The 25305-nt window shown below is 38.9% G+C and overlaps 1 protein-coding gene across 13 annotated transcripts in view; it reads right to left on the bottom strand.

The window, feature by feature from the left end:
• Positions 1-25305, bottom strand: part of LOC5668073 (serine-rich adhesin for platelets) — a 76626-nt gene that overhangs the window by 19662 nt on the left and 31659 nt on the right. For all 13 annotated transcript variants that reach the window (XM_061658802.1, XM_061658800.1, XM_061658806.1 and 10 more), the window contains one exon: positions 67-3218. In XM_061658802.1, the coding sequence (XP_061514786.1) occupies positions 67-3218 (3152 nt within the window). The remainder of the gene's footprint in view (positions 1-66; positions 3219-25305) is intronic.

Genomic DNA, 25305 nt, shown 5'->3' with positions numbered 1-25305 from the left:
ACATTAGTGCATGTTACAAATGATGAAAATATGCTATACTCTATATGTAGTCTATTGAATGCTTACCAGTGCCTTTCTCGCTACGTTTCCGTATACTACTACTGCTCGAGGAAGGGGATAGATCGACATCTCCGCTCAGGCGGGATTGTATCGAGGATGCCATGCCGCCACTTCCTGCTACACCTCCCATGATGCTGCTTGCAGGTAGCATTGTAGACGTAGCCGGCGGAGAGTCGGACGATGGCGGGGTATGGTGGTGGTGGTGATGATGAGATCCCGACAATCGGTCGATGAGGCTGTTACTGCGACCGTAACCGCCCGTCGACGACGTTCCAGCATGGCCACTTCCGCTGCCAGCATTATTATTGCCACTGCTGCCGTTGTTATGCTCATGCTGATCGTACCGCTCATCCTCGTGCGTTGAGCTGGCCGATCCTTGGCTGTATTCGTCGTAGCTCCGAAATCTCCGATCACCACCACCTTCAGAATAGTAGTCTTCGCTCGAGTACCGCATATTCCTCGATCGCGATGAGGCTAAGGAGCCGACGCCACCACCACCTCCTATAGACCCACTGTTACCGCCCCGTGAACTAACATTACCGGCGCCACCGCCGACCGCTGCACTGGATGCGGACACCGACGATGGCGAGGCTAATGATAGCGGGTCAACGCGGGGCGATGCGCCGCCACAGACGACGCCAGCAGCCGCAGCGGACCCGATATCGGCTCCTCTGCCGCTGAGCGGATTGCCCGGTCGACTGAACGACGACCCGGATCGGTTGCGGGACAGATTATTGCTGTTGCTGCTCCCACTGTTACTGCTGCCGACACTATTAGCACTGTTTGCCACTCCGGTGCTGATACTATTACTAACATTTCCACTAATACTATTGTTATTACTACTAGCGCTTCCTGCGATTCCTGTAACGCCGCCGAAACGGGGCGATCCGAATGACGACGCTATGCTACCGCCGGACTGCTGCTTATCTAACTTATCGAAAAACGCCTCCTGACACTCCCGAGACGCAAAGTCCACTTGCAGCTTGCGACCGCGCAACATCACGCCACGCATCTCTTTCACTGCCGCCTGAGCTTGCTGCACTTGCTCGTAGTAAATCAGCGCCAGCTTGCGTTCCCGGTCAACGCTCACTTGCGACACCGTGCCGAAATGATTAAACTGTGCCGCCAGATAGTTCTCGCTCGCACTGTCGGAGACTCCATCCAGCCACACGCAGTTAGTTGGCATCGATTTGCCGAACCCGAGCTTGATGCGATTGTTGCCAAGATGCTCACCGTCCATCTTCCGTATCGCTTTCACTACACTCACTATGTCCGAATATTGACAGAACGCGTACGCGCTCACACCCTGCTTCTTGATGTCTATCTCAATGATTTCACCAAAACACTCGAACTGTTTACGCAACTCACTCCCGGTAATGTCCTTCTCGAGATTGCCGACGAACAGGGTCCGCGTCGACTTTGGATGGTACTCGTCTAGCTCCGCCTCGTACGGCCGGAACTCGTTGTCGTCCACGTCGTAGTACCCGGCATAGGGGGCCACCTCTATCTTGCAGCCGAAGAACAGCTTATCGTGGGACACTTCCAGTGCCTTGTCAACATCTTCCGGCTTCTTGAAGCAGACGAGCGCGTACCGATCGGTGTTCTGGCCGACCACCTTCACCCACGTCACTTTGCCGTGTTTCTTATACTCGTGGAACAAGCCATCCTTGAGTGAGGTGTCGGACGAGCGGGAAGGTAAGTTACGCACGCAGATCGCCAGCGGTCGGTTATCTTCCGAATGGCAGTTGATCAGACTCGTGCCGCTACCAGCAGTGCTGCCGTTGCTAAGCACTGCACCTCCGCTTCCGCCCCCTTTCCCTCCTCCTGTGCTGCTTGTTTCAGCCGCACTTCCTCCGCCTCCACCGCCGCTACTGACTGGAGCTGCTGCTGCAGGTGCTGACGCTGCTGCTGCTGCTCCAACAGTGGCCGACAACGTCGTTGTGACGCTAGTGCTTGCTCCCCCTCCTGCACCACCACCAACAGATGCACCGGTAGAATTGTATCTGAAACTGGTGCTACTGGAACTGGAACTGTTGCTGCTGCTACTGCTGCTACCTTGATTGCCTGAGCCGTTAGCTGCATTATTAGCGTTACCGCCGTCCGAACCGTCGCCACAGCCGCTGTGGCTGCTGCTATCTATGAGCACTGCTGGCGATGCTGTTGCTGCAGCTGCGTTAGTGGCTGCTGCTGCTGATGCTGATGCTGCTGCTGCCGCCGCTGCTGCTACTGCAACTGCTGTGGATATCGCGGATTGCAACAGAGTCCTTCCGCCGCTTACTGTGGTAGTTGCTGATGGGGACGAGCAGTTGGCAGCAACATCGTTGCGACAGTAGGGCGACGGCAACGAGGGCAGCAGTTCAACCGACGATGCGCCTGCGGTTCCACTACTACTACTGCTGCCGCTGCCACTGCTGCGTCCCGATAGGTTCGTCGTCGTGCCAGCTTCCCCGGAATGGTTCGGTGCCCCGCCGCCACTGCTGTGCGTCGACGAGGAACAGGAGGACGATCTGCTGCTTGGTGAACGCGATCGGGAACGTGACGCCGATCGGTGGTGATGCAGGTGCTGCTGGCTCTGATGGTTCGTCCTTTCGCTTCGCTCGCTTCCTGCTACACCCGTTACACCACCAAAACTGTTCACCGGATGGTGATGATGAGGATGATGATGATGATAATGCTGGTGAGGGGGCGGCTGCTGGTAATGGCTGTGGGACGAGGAATTGGACAGCCCGGGGGATGCGTTCCGCGACGATGCGTGATGATGATGCCTCTGCGGATTGTGGTGGTGATTGTGGCTGTTGTAATTGTTGTGGTGTTGTTGGTGGTGGGGATGATGATGAACGTGCAAGTCGTTTAGCGAGTCGGACTCAGAATCGGATCGATGAGACTTCGGGAGTGATTGTTGCGATTTCTTCTTCACAGCGTATCCATCGTAACTATTGTTATTATTGTTGTTGATGTTGTTTACACTGCCGGCACTGTTATTGTGACCTTGGTTGACTCCTATTCCAACGTCCGGCAGCTGCGAGGGAACTATCGAACTGGAGGGATGTTGATGGGAGGCCTGTGAGATCGAAGATGGGCTCTTATCGTTGTTGGTTTCGCTGCTGTACCAACTGCTATTTCCACCTCCACTTAAGCGTGAATGATTGACTGTCGATCTGTAAGATCAGAATTTATGAAGAAAAAAAAGATGAGTACGCTAGAAAGGTCCCTCAAATGAGTTGTTTTAAGCTGCTGGTAATTCGCAACAGTTATGTATAAAAAAATAATAGAAATGTTTAATTATTCTTCGATATTGTCCCATTGAATTAATTAACAAGTATCGTATTTCACATTCACAAAAACTATCAGCAAGATACATAACAAATAATAGAGGAAAATTGCGTAGCGATCCCCCGTTTGATCTGTGTCACTTATGATTTGATAGTCAAAAATCATCAGCATTCCGATTATTCTCTACTAAACACGGTATTCTACAGAGAACTGTAATGTGCTTTAGGCTTGAAACACCAAAACTAATCTTTGGTATGACTTCATTAAACTTTGGTACAATGAAACGTTTCTCATATAAGATACTTCATTCGTAGTATTGTGTCACTGCTGTCGCATGATTAGACCCAACTAAATCCTGCCAATATTATGCAAGATATACACATATGTCAGGGATTCCGAATGACGGATCAGAGCATTTTGATCACTTCGGTTGATTGATGGTCACACTTTTTGACATTATTCATTCCATACTGTTTTGCGAAATATATACATGGCGTATAGTGTATACATCTTCAAAAAGCTGCACATAATGAAACAATAGCACTACTTCCACTTTTGTTCTGGATTCACATAAACCGCAATTAACATTCGGGAAAATCTTTTTCTTCGTGTTCTATTTTTAGCCACAGTGTAAGATTTTCACCATTGATTAGTTGATAGTTTAATATCAATTAGGATCCTTTTCACAAAACACACACGTCCTTTACGATGGCAAAGGAGGCGCTAAAGACGGCGGTGTTTGAGACGACGGCAACGAAGGCGTGGTTGACGAAACGGAGTGAAGGATTTGATCGTAGAATGTCAGGATAGCGACAATTCAATTACTCTGGGAATCTGCCGTATCTGTTGGTTAAAAGAAAACGAGAGAAAAAAAAGAAAAAAATATAAATTCTACAATTCATAAAACGAGAATACTATCGCGAAATAACTTACAAAACAAATAATAATAAAAAAATAAAACAATTAAATAAAATAATGACCGATTTTTGTAGTAATCGATTGCTATAGCAAAGTTAGTTTACACTGATAAAAGATACAGATAAAAATGATACAACAAATAACCCTGAATCAAATTAAAATTGAATATCAAATTATCGTAGAAGAGAAAAACAGTTGGCAGAGCGTGATATGAAGACACAGGCATGAAAAGGTAATAAAAATCACAATTAAATTGTAAAATAGTCTCTAAAAAATTTTTATACAGTACGCCACCTCTCAAGTATTTGTCCAAAGTATATACAATGGCTTTACACTGAATTGAATAACATATTCCGCACAGCTGCGTTGAACCTTGAACCATTTTCATGAGGCAAGGGCAAGGTAGTGTTATTTTCATTGTGGGAAGTTTGTAAATATATAAAACAAATTACACGATCTATCATTTGCAGATATAATACAATTGGATATAAATTGTCTTCTAACTACATGCAGGCTGCGTATTGGTGTTAAAATGTGTTTGTTAACCCAATTATATTCTGTAAAAAACTATAAAACCATTGATAGTAGACCAATAACTTGGTCAGCGCATGATTGTTGTTCTATACAGGACAGAATAGTTTGTGTTGTTGTTGAAGGTTCAATTTGTGTGAGAATTTGAGCCTTAATTTTACGATAGGGTACCAACCATACGACACGCATGAAACATTATCAAACTCTCTGTAATAAAACATGATTTTTTGTCATCAAAGAAATCGACAATAAATGCGAATTTGCCATGCATCATCAATGTAAAATTTATCATTAATGTTGGTTAAGTTAAGTTTACGGTTAAGTTTACTCTTCACAGTCAGATTTGAATTTGTAAAAATCGATCTGAGCGTTGCAGTATGGCACTCCAATCAGATTTTTCGTACATTTTATCATATAAGCGCATATTTGAAACCCCCAAATGATACATTTTATCGATAGATTCTGCTGGATACAGCCCAAACGACGTAAACCGTACACAAATAAGGAGCATTTCCTTGTCAAAGCAGTTTATCGAACCTTTCGAGGGAACCGAAATCATACCAAAAAACACAACACTGCGCATGCGCGACTGTGTCACAGCCCACAATCCCTGTGCCGTCTTCGCCCTCGACGAAAGCGCTATACTCCACCATCAAAGTAAAGCCCTATAGCCCCTATAGCTCGTCTCATAGATGGGCCCCCCTATGAAAGGAACACTAAAGCCTACTTCGTACATATTTAGAACAGGGTTCTCATAATCCGTCCATGTCTGCATGCCAAATACAGTAACAACCGTGTGTCTTAGTCTTAATGTCGCACATTTGGGGGCGATGCTCACAACACTAGCATAGCCGTATGGCGAGCGAGCGAAAAGCTTCCTCCTCACCGTTGTCGTTTTGGCAACGGTGCACTGGGCACAGCTGATAAGAGATAATTGTTACTCAGAGCACGCGCCCTTTTCCTAAACGCTGGAGTCTGTATATCGCTCACTGCGCGCTGCTATCAGTGTATGGGTGATAAAAGTACGGCTCGGGAGCTCGGGGTCAGTAGTCTTGCGCAGTTGAACGCATCATCCTCTCCCACTCTCTCCAGCAAAACCGGGACGAGTAGTAGCCGGGCGATGTTCTTCCACTCCCTCGCTAGTTACAGCAGTAATGAGCAGCATCCTATCTACAGCAACCACCACCTTTGCCCACCCAAACCCATCTGCCTGTAGTGGACAATTTCCAAAGAGCTTTACAAAGAATAAAAAATGAATAAAATAGTCTGTATGAATCAGGAATCCAACGAAATGTGATTAAATGACGTCAGACAACCCCGGGAGTAAACTTTGCTTCACATCATTTGGCTAAGTGCAGGTTCATAGTATTTACGTAAATTTATAGAAAAAATACTCCCTAGCATACTGCACAAAAGAAGGTTTAAAATTGTATTAATTAGCCAAGGACTTTAATGGCCAGGATTTAGTTTTCATATATGATATCAGTTCTTGCTATGCACTAAATTTATAACCAACATTCCATGGCTAAACACAGTTTTATCAAAACCAAACATTCAAAGCTCACTTACTTCACTTACTTATTTTATTAAGTATCACTTACTTGTTTTATTACATCAAATATGTTATCTGTTTGAACTGTTGAGCTGTTCGAATTGTAACAAAATGCTCCAAAAACGTATTTCCTGTACGTGCGCAGTTACATTTACAAATGATACATAGAAATGGAACAAAAACGAATCAAATGTCCTCAAATTGATCCTGTGGCACAGCCAAAGGCTAAGGGATTACGGAAGCAATCATAGGAAACACCCCGGGGGAATGCTCGTTAAGAACCTTAAGGGAGCTTTGCCCGCATCCATTAAATCCTGTTTTACGAGGCGGACCATAGGCAATGGCATCAGAACAAAATCACCCGGGTGCGTCAAAGACACTACCCGCGCGCGTATTGCTTTCACTTATATGCTTCTAATTCAGCTAACAACCATTTTATAGAACGTTGCACGTACTTATTCAGCACATATTAACCTTATATTCTTTTAAAAAAATCATATTAATTCAGTTCTGCTTAGTAAAACACGTGAATGCAGCATTCTACATTGATTGAACAATAATATAAAGTTGATGAAAATGTTTATTTGTTAGTATTCACCTCATGCTCTGCATGTTCTGAGTGATGTTCTATTGGCTGCGGTTGCTTTTTAATGTGCATCGAGAGCAAGAAAATTCTATTAACCTTTTTTGTCAATTAACACATTTTTCAAATTCTAAAACAACCCGAGAATTTAGAATTGATGGCAAAACGACAACATTGCCCAACCCTGTAAGAGAAAAAGCATTAGTATAAGATCATCAGTCAGTACATAATAGCACACATACCACCAACAAGCGACATAGAATGGACCCAAAACATTCTCCACATACCCAACAATGTGTTATATACACGAAGAATGAGAGAGTATCCTTCGTTACATTGCATAACAAACAAAATGCTCTATCCCTAATGTAACTCTCCGGAAGAGCCGCGCACTATTTCGGGTATTTTGAGGGTAATGCATCCAAAACATAGCACACATACTACGTTACTACTAGCACGCTCCACTTTTGCAGCATCCCTTTTCCGCCACAGGAATAACAGGCTCGCACACAGCAACATGATATAGCAACGTACAGTCAAGAGAGAGCATAAGTGAGCTTTTGAGAGAAATTATACACTGGTACACACACACACACACACCTCATGAAAAAGGTTTTCCCGGGTCGTAAATATTACGTTTTTGCATTCCTGGTTTTTTCCAATATGAAAAAAGAATTTGAAGTAATGCCAGCATGCTACATAGTAATCAGAAAAGACTGCATGTATTGAGCAACATTTTCTTCAATGTTTTTCTTTTCGTGTACCGTAAAATATTCTTTGCTTCCTTTGTGCAGAATAGTCTGGAGAAAGAGAAAATTAGGAAAACGCAGAATAAAAAGGTTATTTTTATACGGCTATTATTACCTGATGTTTGCATGATTAGTGTTGTGCATACAATCAATGCTTTAGTAGTTTTAGATGGTCAAAAGAAAAAATTATAACATAAATGAAACTAAAGTTTTCGCTTGAGCTATGTTTTGAACTCTATAACAGAAAGTTGATTGCAATGAGATATTTACAACTATAATTTAAACTTCAGTACTTGTGCCGTGTCCTTCAAGAACCTAACAAAACAACATTGAAGGTTTTTTCTCAATTAGTCGCTCAAGGCTACCACATACACTATTGCTTGAGCTATTTGAGAAGAAGAATTGTATATCAAATGCAATGTACACACCATGTTCGTCGCCAAATACTGTAAAAAGCCCATTCTCCGTTCAGTGCCAAGGTAAGCCACATCAACGACGATATGGTATTTGTTGCCCTATAGAAAACAGGATTAAAACAATCCAAAGATACCATATAGCCATATAAATTTAACCATAAGTAGGATAACTAACAAATTAAGCTATTCCAATAACTTCCCAAACAACGACAAATTGCACTATTTTTCTTCTTATTTTCAACTAACGCCTACACTATACGCCTTCTTCTCACATTTATTGTGTGAGTGGTCTGTTTTTGTTACCATTTGTCCTACATCAAGCCTGCTAACCTAAGGTGACACACCACAGTAAGCAATAGACGGTCGTACGTAAAGAATACAACACATGTTGCAACCATTTTGGAGCCCCGGCGCAGGTTTGTGATCGATGATAGCCAGTGAGGCGTGTTGCATACTGGAGAGTGCCTCGGCATAGCCTCCATCTATTCACACGAGGTTCAATGCACTGAAAAGTTGTCCAAGGCCCTCGTCGCTGTGTTTACTAGCCACAAATCGCGTGCTCTTATAGCTACACCTACTTGCCCGTCTATTCAAGACCTCCACACACACACACACACTAAACAGTTTACCGTCTGGTCGCTAAACGTGGTGCATTGTATGAGTGGCAGCCTCGAGGCTGCATCATAAGCTGCAGCGGAATAGGATGGTGAGATGGGCCCTCGCAACGGCAAAAGCGCTAGAAAGGGAGGCTTTGACTTTGACGATATTGTTATGACGGTGAGTGGTGACGGTACCGTTTTGTTGTGACGGTTATGATGAGAGCCAAAGGACAGGAGAATGGCAGTCCCAGAATGAACCAGTAAAACAAGCCCAGAATGAGTGAAGTAAATAAGCAATGAGCTGCATGATCGGTTCAAAATAGTTGCACACAAATTATCTTCAACATCTAACAACATGATAGACATACTAGGAACGAACTCGGCGTGGCATCACACATATGAAAGATACAGTAACCCATACCTGACTACATTTTTCTAATTGTTTTTTTATGTTGTCGATGTAAGGACTCGGTTGAAGTATGTTTATTAATTTTGCATTATATGACTAGTCAATAGATATAACCTCCGATACTATCATTACGGTTAGCAACACCAGCATTATAACCTTAAAAACACACAAGTTTTCAAAAAACTCTAATAAGCCACCCGTACGTACATTTGCTATGTACCATGGTTCTAAGCCACCACCTCAAAAAGGAGAGGTTAAAAAAGCAGCATAAACTCTATCGAAACCGAGGACGCACGGCCCCACGATGCTGTTTTGCAGCACACAAACCTCCCCTCCCCTATTGCACATTCCACGCGCTGCAGAGTTTCTTCGACCACACTGAGAGCAAGAAAGAGAGAAAGATCCTCGCCACGGCTATAAACAACCAACGCACACTCATACGGACGTGCATATGCACCACACATAGCTGGGCACAATACCTAACGGTGCAGCAAAAATGCAATCGTATGTAGAGAGGAAAGGGGCAGATGGCGGAGGCACGACGCGAAACTCAGTCTCGTGTTAAATCACGCGTCCTTCCCGTGACGCGCCATCATCTTGAGAGAATTGGACAACGCACGCGAATTCGCAGGCTCACATAGTTCACAAACAAACAGAGAACATCGTCTTGCTAAAGAAAACAAAGCTGCCTTGAGAATCGTCATTACCGTTGCACCGCTACTCTGGTCTTTCTTTCACAGAACGAGCACATACAGTTAATTGATGCGAAACATTTCTCGACACCGTTAAACAGAAAGCGATCGAACGTTGATTGACTAATAGAGAATCGCAAAAATGTTCTTGGGTAACGTGTACAATTATTTCTAAGCAAATTCCTAGGGAATACAAAAATATCTAAAAGCGAGTGAGCGAGTGAGTTGAGTTGATTTAGATGTATAAAGCTGTACTGATCTTTACGAAAATCTAAATCTACATTATGCAACGTGAACTAACAATTGAAAAGTATAATTATTCTTACAGAACACATCCTAACTGAGCATGCAAAATAAGCACTCCAGACGATAAGGTGAGTCCAATTACACCTTTTCTTTTATCATTAATTCAAATTAGTAGGCAGTTAATAAACAAATTGAAAAATATAAAATATAACACCGTTCCGGTGGTGCCGTGGCACAAACGCATGTCCGTCATGGGTCAAATTTCGTATGGATCGTGTATTCATTCGCAGGATTAACTAGATCCTGCTGTTGACCAACCAAATCAGTCATTGAGAATCAAATCCAACTGTGGTATAGACATACCTGAACCGACTACCGATTTTTACGCTAAATAAGAAGAAAAAACTTCCTATCCAGGTTTCAGTTTAAATGCGTAACATAAATGTAACTTAGTATACACACACACACAAAATCAATATTTATACAGGTAAAAACGTCACCTTACCCTACCTTACACCATGCATCAAATAAAATATATTTAAATTATAGTTCTGTATAACGACGCGATGAATAATGTATCAGCTGACCGTCATGTTTGCATGATGCTGCCATGCTATCCCTTCCTTTTCAGCCCATCGCCAATATTTCAAGCAGCTTGCTGCATGTGCATTCTCAGCGTGCTCAATTCATCCGTTCCAACATTGAATGGTAAGCCGATGTGTGATTTTTAAACGACCTCACCAGACAGACGATAAAAGGCGAAAAATAGAATAACCATACCATTTGGTTTACGATCTTTCGTGGCTGCCAGATGATCCTCCCGTCGCACGGAGTGCGGCCCGAGGCAGCATGTCGGCGTCAGTTTTATGACCCATTAATGCACATACACACACACACTGAGAGCCAGCAACAAGCACAAAACAACCGCTTAATAGTCGCCTGGTTAACTCCATGAACTGTTCGGTTCTTATTTTCCAGTCACCATCTGGATACGGACGCAGCAGAATGGGTGGGTTGGTGGTAGTGGGTGTCCAAGAAGAAGCAATCGTTCTCGCAGTTCAAAACGACCATTAAAATAACATATCCAACAAGCATACAATTGCTGGATGTGAGTAATAAAACTAAAAAAATAAACGCAGGACCGGGTAGGAATGTCTAGGTGGGGTATTCAATACATTAAGACATTACAGTCAATGAGTGTGTGTGTGTGTGTGTGTGTGTGTGTGTTTCGCACAATGCATTAATTTGCAATCTTGTTTCGGCATTTATGTTCATTGATAGTTTTGTATTCTGGTGACAATTTTATCACCTTGAGATAATGTTTTCATTTCTGCTTTATTTAAAAAACGAACTATATTTTAATAAATATCATTCGATTGAAAAAACATCTCGAGTTAATAGATACTTCTTTTTGAGTACGTATGATCATCTAAACTTGTTTATCGCATAATAACAATATACTAATATGCTAATAACAGTTGGGAGTAAAGATAGAATAATAAATTGTGTTCGGTATCAAAACGATGTTGTAATTTCCAGAATTTTCAAGATTTCAGTAACGCACATTCTAGCTCTAATTTTAGTATAAAACTTCTGTAGTTGAGCTCATTGCTCCATGACACATGTTACATATATAGGATATAACTTCTAAAATAAGATTCGAATCCAGAATTTATAACAAGACTGATCTAATGAAAGAAATAAAATTGAAAACTGGAAAGATTATTTATTGAGCTATTGTTTACAACAAATACAGGTTTAGGGACATTTTTGTCAAGACAATGTTCACATAATCCCTTGTTGTAGGCATCGTTTTTCAGGATTTTTTTTTTGGAGTGGTTTCAATTATTCATGCTTCAGATTTTATTAAAATCTCTCATTGTATTTACGAATACTATCAGCATTAACACTTACTCCAAAACAGTAACTTACTGTCTGATCCTTATGCTTTCTCCTTTCTTCTTTCCTCAACTTTCGAAAAAAAAAATTCAAAATGTTTTATTGACAAAATATTAGGTTTTGCCAGTGATGGACTATCCGACCTAAAGTGAATTCTGCTTATTATTCTTCTTTGGCACAACAACCGTTATCGGCAAAAGCGTGCCTTGTACCACTAGTGCAGGGCTACTGCGGCCCACATCAGTTGAGGGCATAAATTTTGTAAACTTAGTTTAAAAGTTGTTATACAAATCTTATTCTAGACATGGTTGTTGGAAATTTAATCCTGATCGTGGGAAATAATTGCACGATATGTTTAGTATGAAGCTATTCTTTTTTAATAAAATAAATACTTCCACGGATCATGTCTGTTAACGACATTTGTTAACGTATCGGAGCACGGTACATTCGGGGCTAGAACCCATGACGGGCATGTTGTCGTGCGTTATTTCATTATATCATTAGTTGACGCTACAACTGTGGTAGATGCTATAGAGCTGCTAATAGCTATCTATGAATAATTTGATCACTGAAAATCATAATAATCCTCCCTTTGTATGAAGTTCAAGAACATGAAAACAAACCACACAAGATTTGAACCCAATTACATTATTCATTCATAATTCTCTCTGCTACCATTTCAAACCCAAGCTACGATTTCCTTAAAGCAGGTTTTGTGCATCACTGCCATTTGGAATTGTTCATCAGGCAATATATTGCAGAACGGTTTAACAACATAGTTGTGAAGCCATATTCGATCCCAACCGAGACTGAACTAAACCAGTGACCTTTACCATTTCTTTATGCAGCACGCCCAAACGAAGTAAGTAACTGCAAACCTCACGGTACAACGGCAATCAAACGTCAGTACTTGATCAACATTTGAGACGTTTTAAGCATCTCCACGAGCAGCGTGCAGCACGAACATGCCACACCTCGACGACATTTGATCTTCTCATTGTTACTCACTGCTGTATAGCAGATGTTTCATCCATACACACTTTAGTATTATTACACACGACCGATACACGTGAAAACCCGTATAAACAAACGATCGTCACCACGGCAAGTCAACCTTTCTCTCATATTATGTAGTTCTACTGTATTGATGCAGTTACAATAGATGGATGAAATGTCAAGAGTAACCAGTAACCAATGATTGTTTTGAGTGATTCTTATTCTTAAGCAGAAAATGTTCCCATCGGAAGCAGTATTAATAGAAGGAGTACATTAAAAGTTTTACAGAATGCATGTTTGATGCATTAGAAACACCAAAACTACGATTAATGGTTGAAGTTCGTGACCAAAGTGTGCGGCACATTCTATTAAAAGGTCATCAAACCTGTACGTGACCAAGAACATGCCTGTATGACGATACCGATAATATAGTAAGTGAAATCTTGCGAAAACAATATAAAAAGAAGATTTCATAAATGATTTGGCCACAGAAATGCTTTTTGACTGACATTGTTCATAAACAATCTATGTAACTTATGAACCATTAAAACTGACACGTCCATTGCAGTTACAATCCAATCCAATAATATGACAAAATCCTATTCACTCTTGCAACGTGGAGCACAAAGAATTTGCGTGTTTAATACATTCAATAGATATGGATTAGAAGAATTAACTTTTAGATGTACCTTTTCCAGTTGTTTAACACATAGCAGTAAAAAAACGTCGCTTTACCTATAAATAAAAGAAAAAAATGCATACATTAGTAAACATACTAACTATGTTCATTATTGAAAAATATTGATTGATAAAACAGTCTTTACAATTAAAACCCATAAAATATACAATTAAAATCGGAGTTTCCTTCTGCTGATGTTAATGAATGAAAAATAACAAAAGTTTGAACATTACAATCTATTAATCCGGCTTTAAGCGTAATTTGATGAACTCTTTGAAGAATTAAAAAGAAAATAGTTTAAATTATGGCAACATTCTTGTGTGCAATGTAAATTCTGTGATAAATTTGGCATATAAATGTTTTATAGAAAAGTTTAGGTAGTTCATGATTAAGTTTTGTTGATGACTAGCATTGAACCGTTACAGGGTTTACCAAGTCACTTTGCGATGTGAGCTACACAATTCATCTCACTTGAGACGTATTTCTATTCTGACGTGCTACTTCATTTGGCCCGAAATAATTTTCTATTCCGCCGCATTCATTTTCATCCATTATATGAAGTCTTTTCACAGGGGATGTTAGCTGGAGCCGTCCGCGATGTTTACATTTTTTTTCAAAAATAAATTTTTGGGCTTTTAGTGCTGATTTGTGATACAACTATGTTGTTTAACAAAGAATAGAGGTTTATCTTTGCTCCGCTGTAGCATTCTAGCCGAAAACTGGATTATTCATTGAGTTATTAGCAGATTTGACTGAGCAGGTTCAACTGCTAATATCTCAACGAATAATCCAGTTTTCGGCTAGAATGCTACAGCGGAGCAAAGATAAACCTCTATTCTTTGTTAAACAACATAGTTGTATCACAAATCAGCACTAAAAGCCCAAAAATTTATTTTTGAAAAAAAATGTAAACATCGCGGACGGCTCCAGCTAACATCCCCTGTGAAAAGACTTCATATAATGGATGAAAATGAATGCGGCGGAATAGAAAATTATTTCGGGCCAAATGAAGTAGCACGCCAGAATAGAAATATGTCTCAAGTGAGATGAATTGTGCAGCTCACATCGCAAAGTGACTTGGTAAACCCTGTAACATAAGATGTAAAGATTATTACAATATAAATAATTTTCTAAGAGGTAAACGAAGAACGAAGAACATTATGCCGGTCTGGTGGTACAATCGTCAACTCGTACGACTTAACAACATGCCCGTCATGGGTTCAAGCTCCGAATAGACCGTGCCCCCATACGTAGGACTTGACTATCCTACTATGGTAACAATAAGTCACTGAAAGCCAAGCTCACTTCACCAATGGGTACTGGCAGCCCTTGACCGACAACGGTTGTTGTGCCAAAGAAGAAGAAGAAGAAGAAGAAACGAAGAACAACTTGATTTTGAGATACACAATTGTTTGTATACGATTGTCAAAATGAATTTAACATGAACATTGACACAACTGCTAAATGTACCAATAATGTATGGGTTAAACGGAACAACCAAGTTTCTCCCGTTATACAAAACTATCAATGGTGTTTGTGCTAATGATTTAAATATTATTTTCACTATCTAAAGCAGCGATTTTCAACCGGTAGATAATTCCTCCACAGAGGAGAATTTTGATTTTTTGAGCGTAATTTTTGATTTGATTAAAAAAAAATTATAATCCACAGTAGTTATGATGTAATAATGTGTTCTATTTTCTTTTTATCGTAACGTTGATCTTGCCGGTACTCCGAAGCCCAGAGGTCGCAAACTTTTGGGCCAAAAGAGCCCAACTATGCAACAATGTTCGTAGAGTGCTACGTCAAGAATTAGACGAATTAGATAATGCAATAGTTTTTTTTTAAATTTCTGTGTAATATACGAACGACAAAGAACCGCCATCTATATAGCCGCACTTTGCCGATCGCTGCCGTAGCCGAATAGTCGAACACACCTTCTTATCGTATTCAAATGTGTTCACCAGACACGCAATATTTACACCGAAGAAACTAGAGACCTCGCTATAACAATATTACAGGAACTGAATAATTCGTTACGTCGTGGGTAGCAGCAATCAGCACCAACAGGGAGAGCACGTGTTTGTGATGTCGCGATTGCAGCAAAGAAATGATAAACACTATGAGTGTATTTGCACGTTTTGCTTAGGTTCACTGATTGCGCGGAATCGCGCTGTTGTTAACTTCTGTGGCCACGCACACACATACCATTCCCTTCTATTACATCTCAAACGATGGTGTGTTATCAGGGTCGCCTCTACGAATCGCATGATTGAGGAAACAAGGCACATATCATGTTTGAGAGGTCATCTCGGGAGAACGGTGCTTGACGACAACGTGATTCTTGAATATTCGTTCTCCATCTCACTGTTATTGTCAATGGTTAGATGCTTAATGGTATATTCAGTTCTAAAACAGGAGACAACCTATATGCATTTTGCACATGTTTACATTCAATACCATTAGAATCAATGTAAACCTATGTCAAACGTTCTGTAAATAGCAGAAGAAAACACCAGTGCCATTTGAGCTTCTTCTTCTATTTGGTGTAAACGTCCTACGCGGACATGGCGGCCTATAAGCGCTTTCGAGACTTTATTCAGTACCACGCAGCGGAATAGTCTGTCCTTACTACCGGGGTACGGGCTATTCTAGGCTTGAACTCACGCCGGACATGTTGTTAAGTCGTGCGGGTTCCCAACTATACCACGGGTCCGCCCAATGGCACTTAGCAATGACTATTAAGTGACACTGAATCGGCATTGAAATAGGTTCATGAAACGTATTTTAACAGTACTAGTAGAAGGAATCAAAAGTCATAGGAAAAGTCACAGAAACGCAAACGTATAGTAGTTATGAGTGAACTATTAATTAGATGTTTTCGTTTTTTAATGTGGTGCAATTTGTAAATCACCGTAAAGCAACAAACATAAATTCAACATATTTCATACCAACATACAACTTTGTTATGCAATCATGGGTAAAATAAGTTTATCAAATAAGCATCGCGAATGTTAAGCGGCTCGTTTTGCTTTTCAATTTTGAAGCACTGTTCATTTTTAATGTTAATCATAATCATTAAGAATGCTTATTTAAATATTTCATAAAATAAGCAAATGAACTAGGTAATCTAGAACGTCATTTGGGTTTTACAAATTCAATACAAAAAAAACGAATTGATCGTAAAATCTAAAAGAATAACGCAGCAAGAGAAAGTAGGTCGATGTCTTCCTGCCGGCGATATATGGTCAAGAAAGAGACAGACTAATACAACAACATCCAATTCCAACGAACAATCCATCAAGAGAATTTTTCAGCATATTTATCAACGAAACAGAATTGGACAATCTGAATATTGTCAACAACATTTAAATTTAATCATTACTAACATGAATACGAAGGGCAAAATAAAACAATTAGTCTGACTACAAATTTCCAAGTAACACTCATTTCACGTTAGTACAAAACCTGTTGGTGCAAAACCTTCTCTAAAGAGTCGCTAACATGGCGACGGCAACGAACCGAATTAGCGTTTTATATCCTCGGGGTAGATCAACATGATTTGTCAATCTGTTTATAAAACTGTGATAATTTATTCGCACTGCTACAAGCTTTGACGTTCAATTCAATATGAAGTTGTTTCAATGTTGACAAAACCTGTATGTCAACCCAAACATAAAATTGGTTTGTTGTTTTTCAAAAGTAGTTAGAAAATATCGATGGTATAACATGTCATGAAGGTCTACTATAATAGTAATTTAAAAACCAATACAATAAAACATGGTTTTGTGGACGTAAATAATGCATAGCTCCTAAAAACGTTTCTAATTGATGTGGAAACATGACCTTTACAGGCAATAACGAATATGTTTGATACATTTATTTCATACATGATTCAATGTAATTAAAACCCGAAAAAAACACTCAATTTCAAGACAGGGCATAGGAATTTTACACTCATGAAACATCCACCACCTTGACACTTTTGCTTGGTGATAATATTCGATTCCATCACAAAGCTACCAACCGAATGAGTCCAACCCATGAATGTCGTTTCATTCCAAGTCTAGAAACAAAAACATTGTACAGCCAAGTGGCAATATCACCGACACCAAACAAACGACCCCCGCGCAATAACCTTGCCGTGGAGATTTCCCTCCAATTTCTGTTTGACCACCAACAGACCATGATGGACTCAATGAGGTGAATGGACCCGACGACGGTACTCACATGATTACCGTAAACAAATAGTTTCCAACAAATATCTTTCCCTTAAAATATCCACCTCCACCTGTTTGTTTACATGTACTGAGTTGAAGAGCACTCAAACTTCAATATTTTCATTACGATTATTATTGTGGTGGAAGTATATCTGATAGGCTAAATTTATATGACTTTCGTCAGTATATAGATTTCCCAAATTTAGACTTATAAAAAATCGAAGGTTGTTATACACAACGGAGTGTGTTGGTGGATAATCTTTGGTGTAGAAAACCTTTAGCAGCCTAATCAATTTAATATTTATTTTGAAGACCCATTTCATAATGTGTGTAAAAAATGGATGAATGGATTTGCCAAAATTTGTATTGCTCTCTCTACGAAATACAATTACAGGTATTCCCCGATATAGGCTATTAATGCGGACCGGAGGCAATAGCGTATCTCGAATATTAGCGTATGTCGAATTTCGTGGTTTTCAGTTAAATTATAGCTCATTTTCGTATAATTTTGCTTGAAGTGGTAGGTTTTAGCAACTAAATTAGTTATTTGATCTGATTTCATTCTGAAAGATTACTATGTTGTACCTTTTAAAATGGTTTTTAAAATCCGACCAAAAGGGAATTTATTTTGCATTTGACAATTGATGTCAATTTCTTAACAATTTGCTTGAATAACTGCCAAATTTAAAAACTCGCGTATAGCGAAATTGCGTGTATCAAGTATGGTGTATATCGGGAAATACCTGTAATATTGTTTTCATTCCAAATGTAACACCTTTCCTGTTTACCTTATGCCACGTTATACATAGCACTCGACGATCCAAAGTAAAACTTTCAAACCCCTTGTGAAACTAGTGAAACACAGCAAACTGTTTTCGTAAGTTAAAGCATAACAAATAGCATAGCCTTTCGTTCATATTTAACATATGTCGCATGCGATACGTCGCCGGCAGACATGATCGTAGGCAGTATTATGTTATTTTGCGTGGAGTGCGAGAAAAGGTACAGTTGCATATGTTGATTTGTTGTAACACAAACATCCTACGCACTATGGCGACACATCATGATTCAACCTGACATCGTTGGACAGGCCAGTTTATTCACACTAAATTGCAACTTGGCAGTGACTTAATATGCAATCAGTAATTCGTGATATTTTGCATACTGATTTCGAATTGCATGAAACAGGCGTGCGGTATGTCGCGTATGCTACATTTACATCTTTTATATGTTCTATTTGGAATTGAATAAACAATAAAACAGAGACAAAGAGCAATGATCGTTTGGTATGGATGGAAGCAAAACAAACTATATCAGTCAAAAGAAATGTTCATGTAAAACATGTTCCCAACACAATATACACAATTCCATTTAACCATTTAATGCAATAACAACAAAAAAGCAAGTTATTCAACATTGTCTGTGAAATTGATAACATGTGATGCACATTAAAAATTTAAACTGTTGAAATGTCATCATCTGTGATAATAATATGGCAGAATGCAATCTATGAATGATGTACTGTAACCGTGCAATAAATAGATATTCAGCAAAATTGGTCACGTGCGAAATTTCTTGCTGGTTTTTGAAGAAATATGATGAGTTTTTGATGAATTACGATGAACGAATTCACATCGCGTGGATTGAAGTAGATCAAATCAACCTAATATCTAAAGATCTGCTTGCAACATTGAACTAATTTTGGAAATTTCTCACGAGACAAATTCGCTCTACGTCTATTTGCATGATAAGACCAGTCAAAAAAGCCCTTTCTATACATGCATTTTTAAGTAGATCCGAGAAAAGGCGATCTTCAACTTACATAAATGTTCCAATAAATATTCAGTTGCAGACTTTTTGCTCTTCAAAGTCTCATGTGTATTGGCAAGTCCCTTTTTACATCAAATATTTTCCATAAAATATCAATATATTTATAGTGCTGTGAAAAACCATAAATATAACCATACAACAAATAAGCACTACTGCCCGCTGCTATAAAACCTGTCACTGGTGAACGTAGAGGATGCAGTGCAACGACAAATACAGAAGCTTTAACCCGCTGGTCCCATAGGACCTCTTCTATTGAAGAAAGATCCCCGCAAACACACTAACCCCCTTTGTGCTTTTTACAGCGTTGGTTGATCCGCGGGCAAACATGTTTATCTGTGTTTGTTTGCGCGCGATTGACGATCGACGAATGAATTAGGGACCTGCTTTCGAAGAGATAGTGGGTATACACACCTTGTACTAAAATGGGGCCACTAGAAAAATAACACAACGAAAAATATGAAACCCACACAGACCCGCAGACAAACACACATACACTTACACCTACAGTCAACCACACACAGCCAACCAGATCGTTTTGATTATAACACCTCACACGCAATGTACGGTATTCAAAGGAAAGGTAGGGGTGGGATGAGGGAGAAAGGCATCAAAGCGCACGGGAGAGGGAAAACGGCTTAGACGAAAGAAGAAGAAAAACACATTAATGCGAAAAATATAAACTGAAAGAAAGTAGGCGAAACACATACAACCGCGGGGCGAACAAGGAAAGAAAGCTTCGAAAAAGCACGATGGCGAGACAAAGCAAGAGCAACACTAACGCACTCACACACTCAGGTGCAACGAGACTGATCAGGAAAAACGAACGGAAGTGGGAAAGGAGGGTAGTGGGAGGGGACTCTCCCAAAGATGGAGGGCAGCCCGACGGAAGAAGACAGAGAAAAAAATAAAACAAGTTCGTGTAAGGTTCAGTGACCGGACGGTACGTCTCACATATGACGATGATGTGGAGAAGACAAACTGTATTTAATTATGCTAATATGCTAATACGAACAACAACAACTACAACGAATAGCAACACGAATCGGTTGATGATATTTGTTCGAAAAACAATCTCTACAACATAAAAAATATACCATTTGTCAACAAATGTTCGACCGATGGGTGAAGTTTTCCCAATCATATAATCGAATATTTGCAGCGGGCAATTATTTACAAACCATGCGATGTTATTCGAAGAATTCATGTCACGATTGCACCTACGCTGGATTCAAAAAGTAAATCACATACGATAAATTATTTGAATTAAAGTACATTTACTTAATGACTGTAAAATACGCGTTATAATACAACTTTACAAACCGTTGTAAAAAAACATGATTAAAATCAAACGAATATAAATGATCATGGTCGCAAATATACGAAATACTGTTGGGACCAAATTAATAGTTTCTCTACGTGTATTTTTCCTACATTAACAGTGCACATGGCTACCGAAGTTGATCAACTATAATCATAATACTCTACCCCATCGCAAATGACAACGAATGAATGAGGATTTTTTACTGCGTGACCAAACCAAAATCGATCGACAGACACATCTATCAGTTACCGAAGAAGAACATACAACCAAGCAAAACAGAAAACCAGCTTCTCCATCCACCACCACATCACATTGCGTAATTCACAAAATGCATGGGGGGGCACCTCGAGGAAGGAAGCAAATCCCACACGCACACCACGATCTTTTCGGTTTGACCAACATTTATTTACATGCTGGTGCTGCTCTACTGTTACTCACGAACGTGTCTCGTATTAGCTGCCTATTTTCGGAACCACCGAAATGCATCGACTGGCGTGTTGAAAGCCAATCGATGTTCGTCCTCCGCCGAAGCTATCGATTGCTGCCGTGGAAAATAGTTCGAATTGAGAACAGATTTTGGAATACAGGTACCAAACATGAACTTTGCTATAAGATTTCTTCACAGAAACTAGGGGAAGTCAGGGTTGGTTCGACACTGCGGATAAGATCGACACCTTGCCGATTTAGTTATTATAGAACTTTTTGAACAAAAACAATGAGTACATATTATTTATATTAACTGTTTCGCATATTTGAGTCACATTTCATTGATCAGAAACCTGTAAATTATCAAAAATAAAAACACACACATGGTGGTTCAGATTGACAGCCGATGTATTTTTTTAATTCTGGGACTTGTGTGACTTGTCTGTGTGGGACAAAAAGCGTAATTTTTATATTACACTATATAATAAAAAAAAATCACTAAAACTTAGTGTGGCCAATGTGGATAAAATCGACACCACACCTGGTAGTAGTGTTATGCTTATTTGTTGCATGTTAACTTAATTTATATCGTAATTTGAAAGGACCTATATTATCTACAGATGTCCGGTAACTATGTACGGCAAACGTATTAATCAAGCTGAGCAAACACTCAAATAAAATACCTTCGAAGCTTTAAAACTCGCGATGTCAACAAACCAAGGAGCTTATAATTAAGGAATTTAGCTATCAATCTCTCGTTTGCCAAACTCGGACTCAAAACATGTACTTAATATATGATTTAGGCTTATTGAAATTAATATTGTTATTGTATTTTAGGCTTACTTTAGGCCGGTTAAGGCTTAACTAAAGAAAAAAATAGTCGCTGGTATGGAATCACATTGACCGATGATCCACTTTTGGCTTTCGGGTTTAGCCAGAGAAAAATAAAATTGAACACCCTTAGATTTTATGAAAAAAAAGAAGTAGATTGCTGGAAAATTATTTTTTTAAAATAATCTTAACCATTCATTCCGTAAACCAGATGCTTTCTCCGCAGCTTCTTCTATGTGGAGTCTGTTCTCATGCTATTTGTAACGAAATTTTTGTTCTTGCTGTAACATCATTTCTTTCGCATATTTCAATGATGTGTTGTGTTAATTTTTCTTAAAATTGGTACTAAATACTTTGTTTAACTTCAATGAAAAACAACCGGCCATCAGAGTTTGTTATTTTAAAAATTGTAACCAATGTGTCGAAATCACCCCACAAGGTGTCAATTTTACCCCATCATGGTGTCGATCTTACCCGCACTGCAGTCCTTATGCAACAAAAAACACACTTTTTTTTATTTTTATCAAAATGTTATCAAAATCAATCCAGGAACCGTAATTTCTCGAAAAATGGTACGCATTGAATCAAAAAAGCTTTTTCGATGTCGATGAAAACCTTAAGGTGTCGAAACTACCCCAGTTCTCCTATCTAGCAAAAGTTATATGGAACCGAAAAATGCTGTTGACTTATTGCAAGAATGTATTCATCCACGATAACAAAACTAATAAACCACCAGGCAAGAACAACAGAAGTTATGAATTCATTAAATGAAACATTTGTACCCAATAATGAAAGACCACAAGCTTATATGTTTATGCATAATATTAATTTGGTTTCTGTTTACTGTAAACTAGAGTAGGAAACTCGAAATGATCGAAATGTTCAAAATGGAATAGGCTCGCGCCTTAAGCTGAGAGTTCCGAATCTAAAAGAAGATCGAAGTGAAAGGTGGTCGTCAAGACTGGAATAGCAATAGTAAAGTGAATGAAAAAAGAGAGCAATAGCAGAAGGTGTCTATCGCTAGAAAAAAAAGGTCAGTGATCTCTACGAAACAGCTGGTGCAAATGAGAAGTACAATAGTGGCGAGAGCCAGCCATGTACGTAACACAATCTCACAACATGAAAAGAAAAAAGAGAAAAACAATAGTTCAACTGTTGCTAGTGAGAGAGGTACGTTTAAAATGGAGCAATACAGCAATTCGTAGCCGGTTTAATCTAGTTTTACTGACTGCTATAGACCAGCGGCCGGCAATTTTTTACGTAAAGGGCCAAATTTTGTAAATGATCGAGAGCCGTGGGTCAGCAATATGCTTTTTTTTTTTAATTTTTGCACCTTTTTACTTTACAACCATATAAAATTAAAGAAGCAAAATAATTGGTTAATAATATCAATCAATGCGTGATATTGCTGTTTTTTTGTTATTATATACAAGGAAGGTTAAAAAATTGATAAATTCTATTATTAAAACTAATTGCTAATATCCACACGTTAAAGATCACCAACAGAGGGCGAGAAAAAGTGTCATAAATCGAAACAACGAAGTGAGAGCAATATCGCTCCTTGATGACTTCCTCCTCTTTCCATCTCGAAAAATTTATTAGGGATATTTGTTGTAGGGTATTAAATCCTCTACGGCCGAAAAATTACGAAAAAAGGACATTTGCTTGCTTACTATAAAAATGCTTAACGAACAAGTAAGATGTCAGAAAAAATGATAATTTTGATTCCTCATGAAAAAGCTCTTTCACTATCGCTGTTCTTGTAAAAAGCAACAGATAACATTATCGTACTCGAAAAACAATTATTAGAGTTTTTTATAGTTTGTTTGTGTCTTAAAATGGAACAAAAATAGTCTTTAAATGGATAAAAACGAAACAAATCGATTTGTGTGAAATTAGAAGAGCTTATAGGAATAAATAAATAAAACAAAAATATTTTATCTCGAGAAAAATGTGAGGAGCTGTTTTTCAATTTATTGTTTTTCAATTTAAGACTTTCTATTGCAAATATGTGTGTATATCGAATAACGCAAAACGTAACCAGACAATAAACTGCGTGTTAAAATGTCGCATTCATAACTTTTTACAAAGTACTGAATCAAGACAATAGTTTATTTTTCTTTATAAAATATTGCGAATGCGATGTTTATCATTGCCTCTCAAGGTCTCATATAACGATAATAAAAAGTTGGAAGAGTACGACGGTATGAAATTTCATGCTTAAAGATGTTCTGTATTATGCAAATATGAATTTCGGGAAAATTTCGCACGTCACCTACAATATCTATACATTGCTACATTTTCTTTATGAATAGTAAGGCATCTTACATTTGTTAACACAAAGAAAATCATAATACGAAAACCATATCAAGGAATCCCCATATTACAAACATGTTTCATAAAGCAAAATTAGACAATCTTTTCACTTACATACATCGAAAGAAGTAAAAATACAGCCTTAAATCGCACGATACACACCTAAAAGTAAAAAATAAAATAAAAAAATAATTAATGAAATGCATAATAATTACGTATGCAAAATGGATACACAAATATACAAATATACGATATTGTTGATCCAAAAAAGATACCTCAAGCTGCAATCATGGAAGATAGATGTTACGATTGGATTCATAAGTAACCTTAAACAGTTACGTTTATGACTCGTCAATCTAATTACTTCGTTTCTGACAGTCAAGTTATTGAGAAATTTGTTGCAATTTTCATAAGGCAAATTAACTAAAACACAAAATAAATTAATGCCATTTTGAACTCGACACGATGTGAAACAAACACCACAAACAGAAAATAACTATATGTGATATTTTTACCATTACTTATCATAGTTAAATAGAGGCTATAAGGAATATATGGATAAGTAAAATGTCAAGCAATGCATAACAAAGGTTCAAAATATTTAATATACATTCCCATCAATAAGTCAGGAAAACAATACGATATATAAACGCATAATTTAATTTATCAAAAAAAACCTCATTACATTATCCTTGCACAGGCAGAAAAATACCTAATACAACCAAACCCTTTTCAAAACTAATCACATACGTATATTTT

Source organism: Anopheles gambiae, chromosome 3 (genome assembly GCF_943734735.2).
Source record: "Anopheles gambiae chromosome 3, idAnoGambNW_F1_1, whole genome shotgun sequence".
Taxonomy (NCBI): Eukaryota; Metazoa; Arthropoda; class Insecta; order Diptera; family Culicidae; genus Anopheles; species Anopheles gambiae.
Note: the sequence above shows the minus strand (reverse complement) of the source record. Positions and strands in the feature narration are given on the sequence as shown.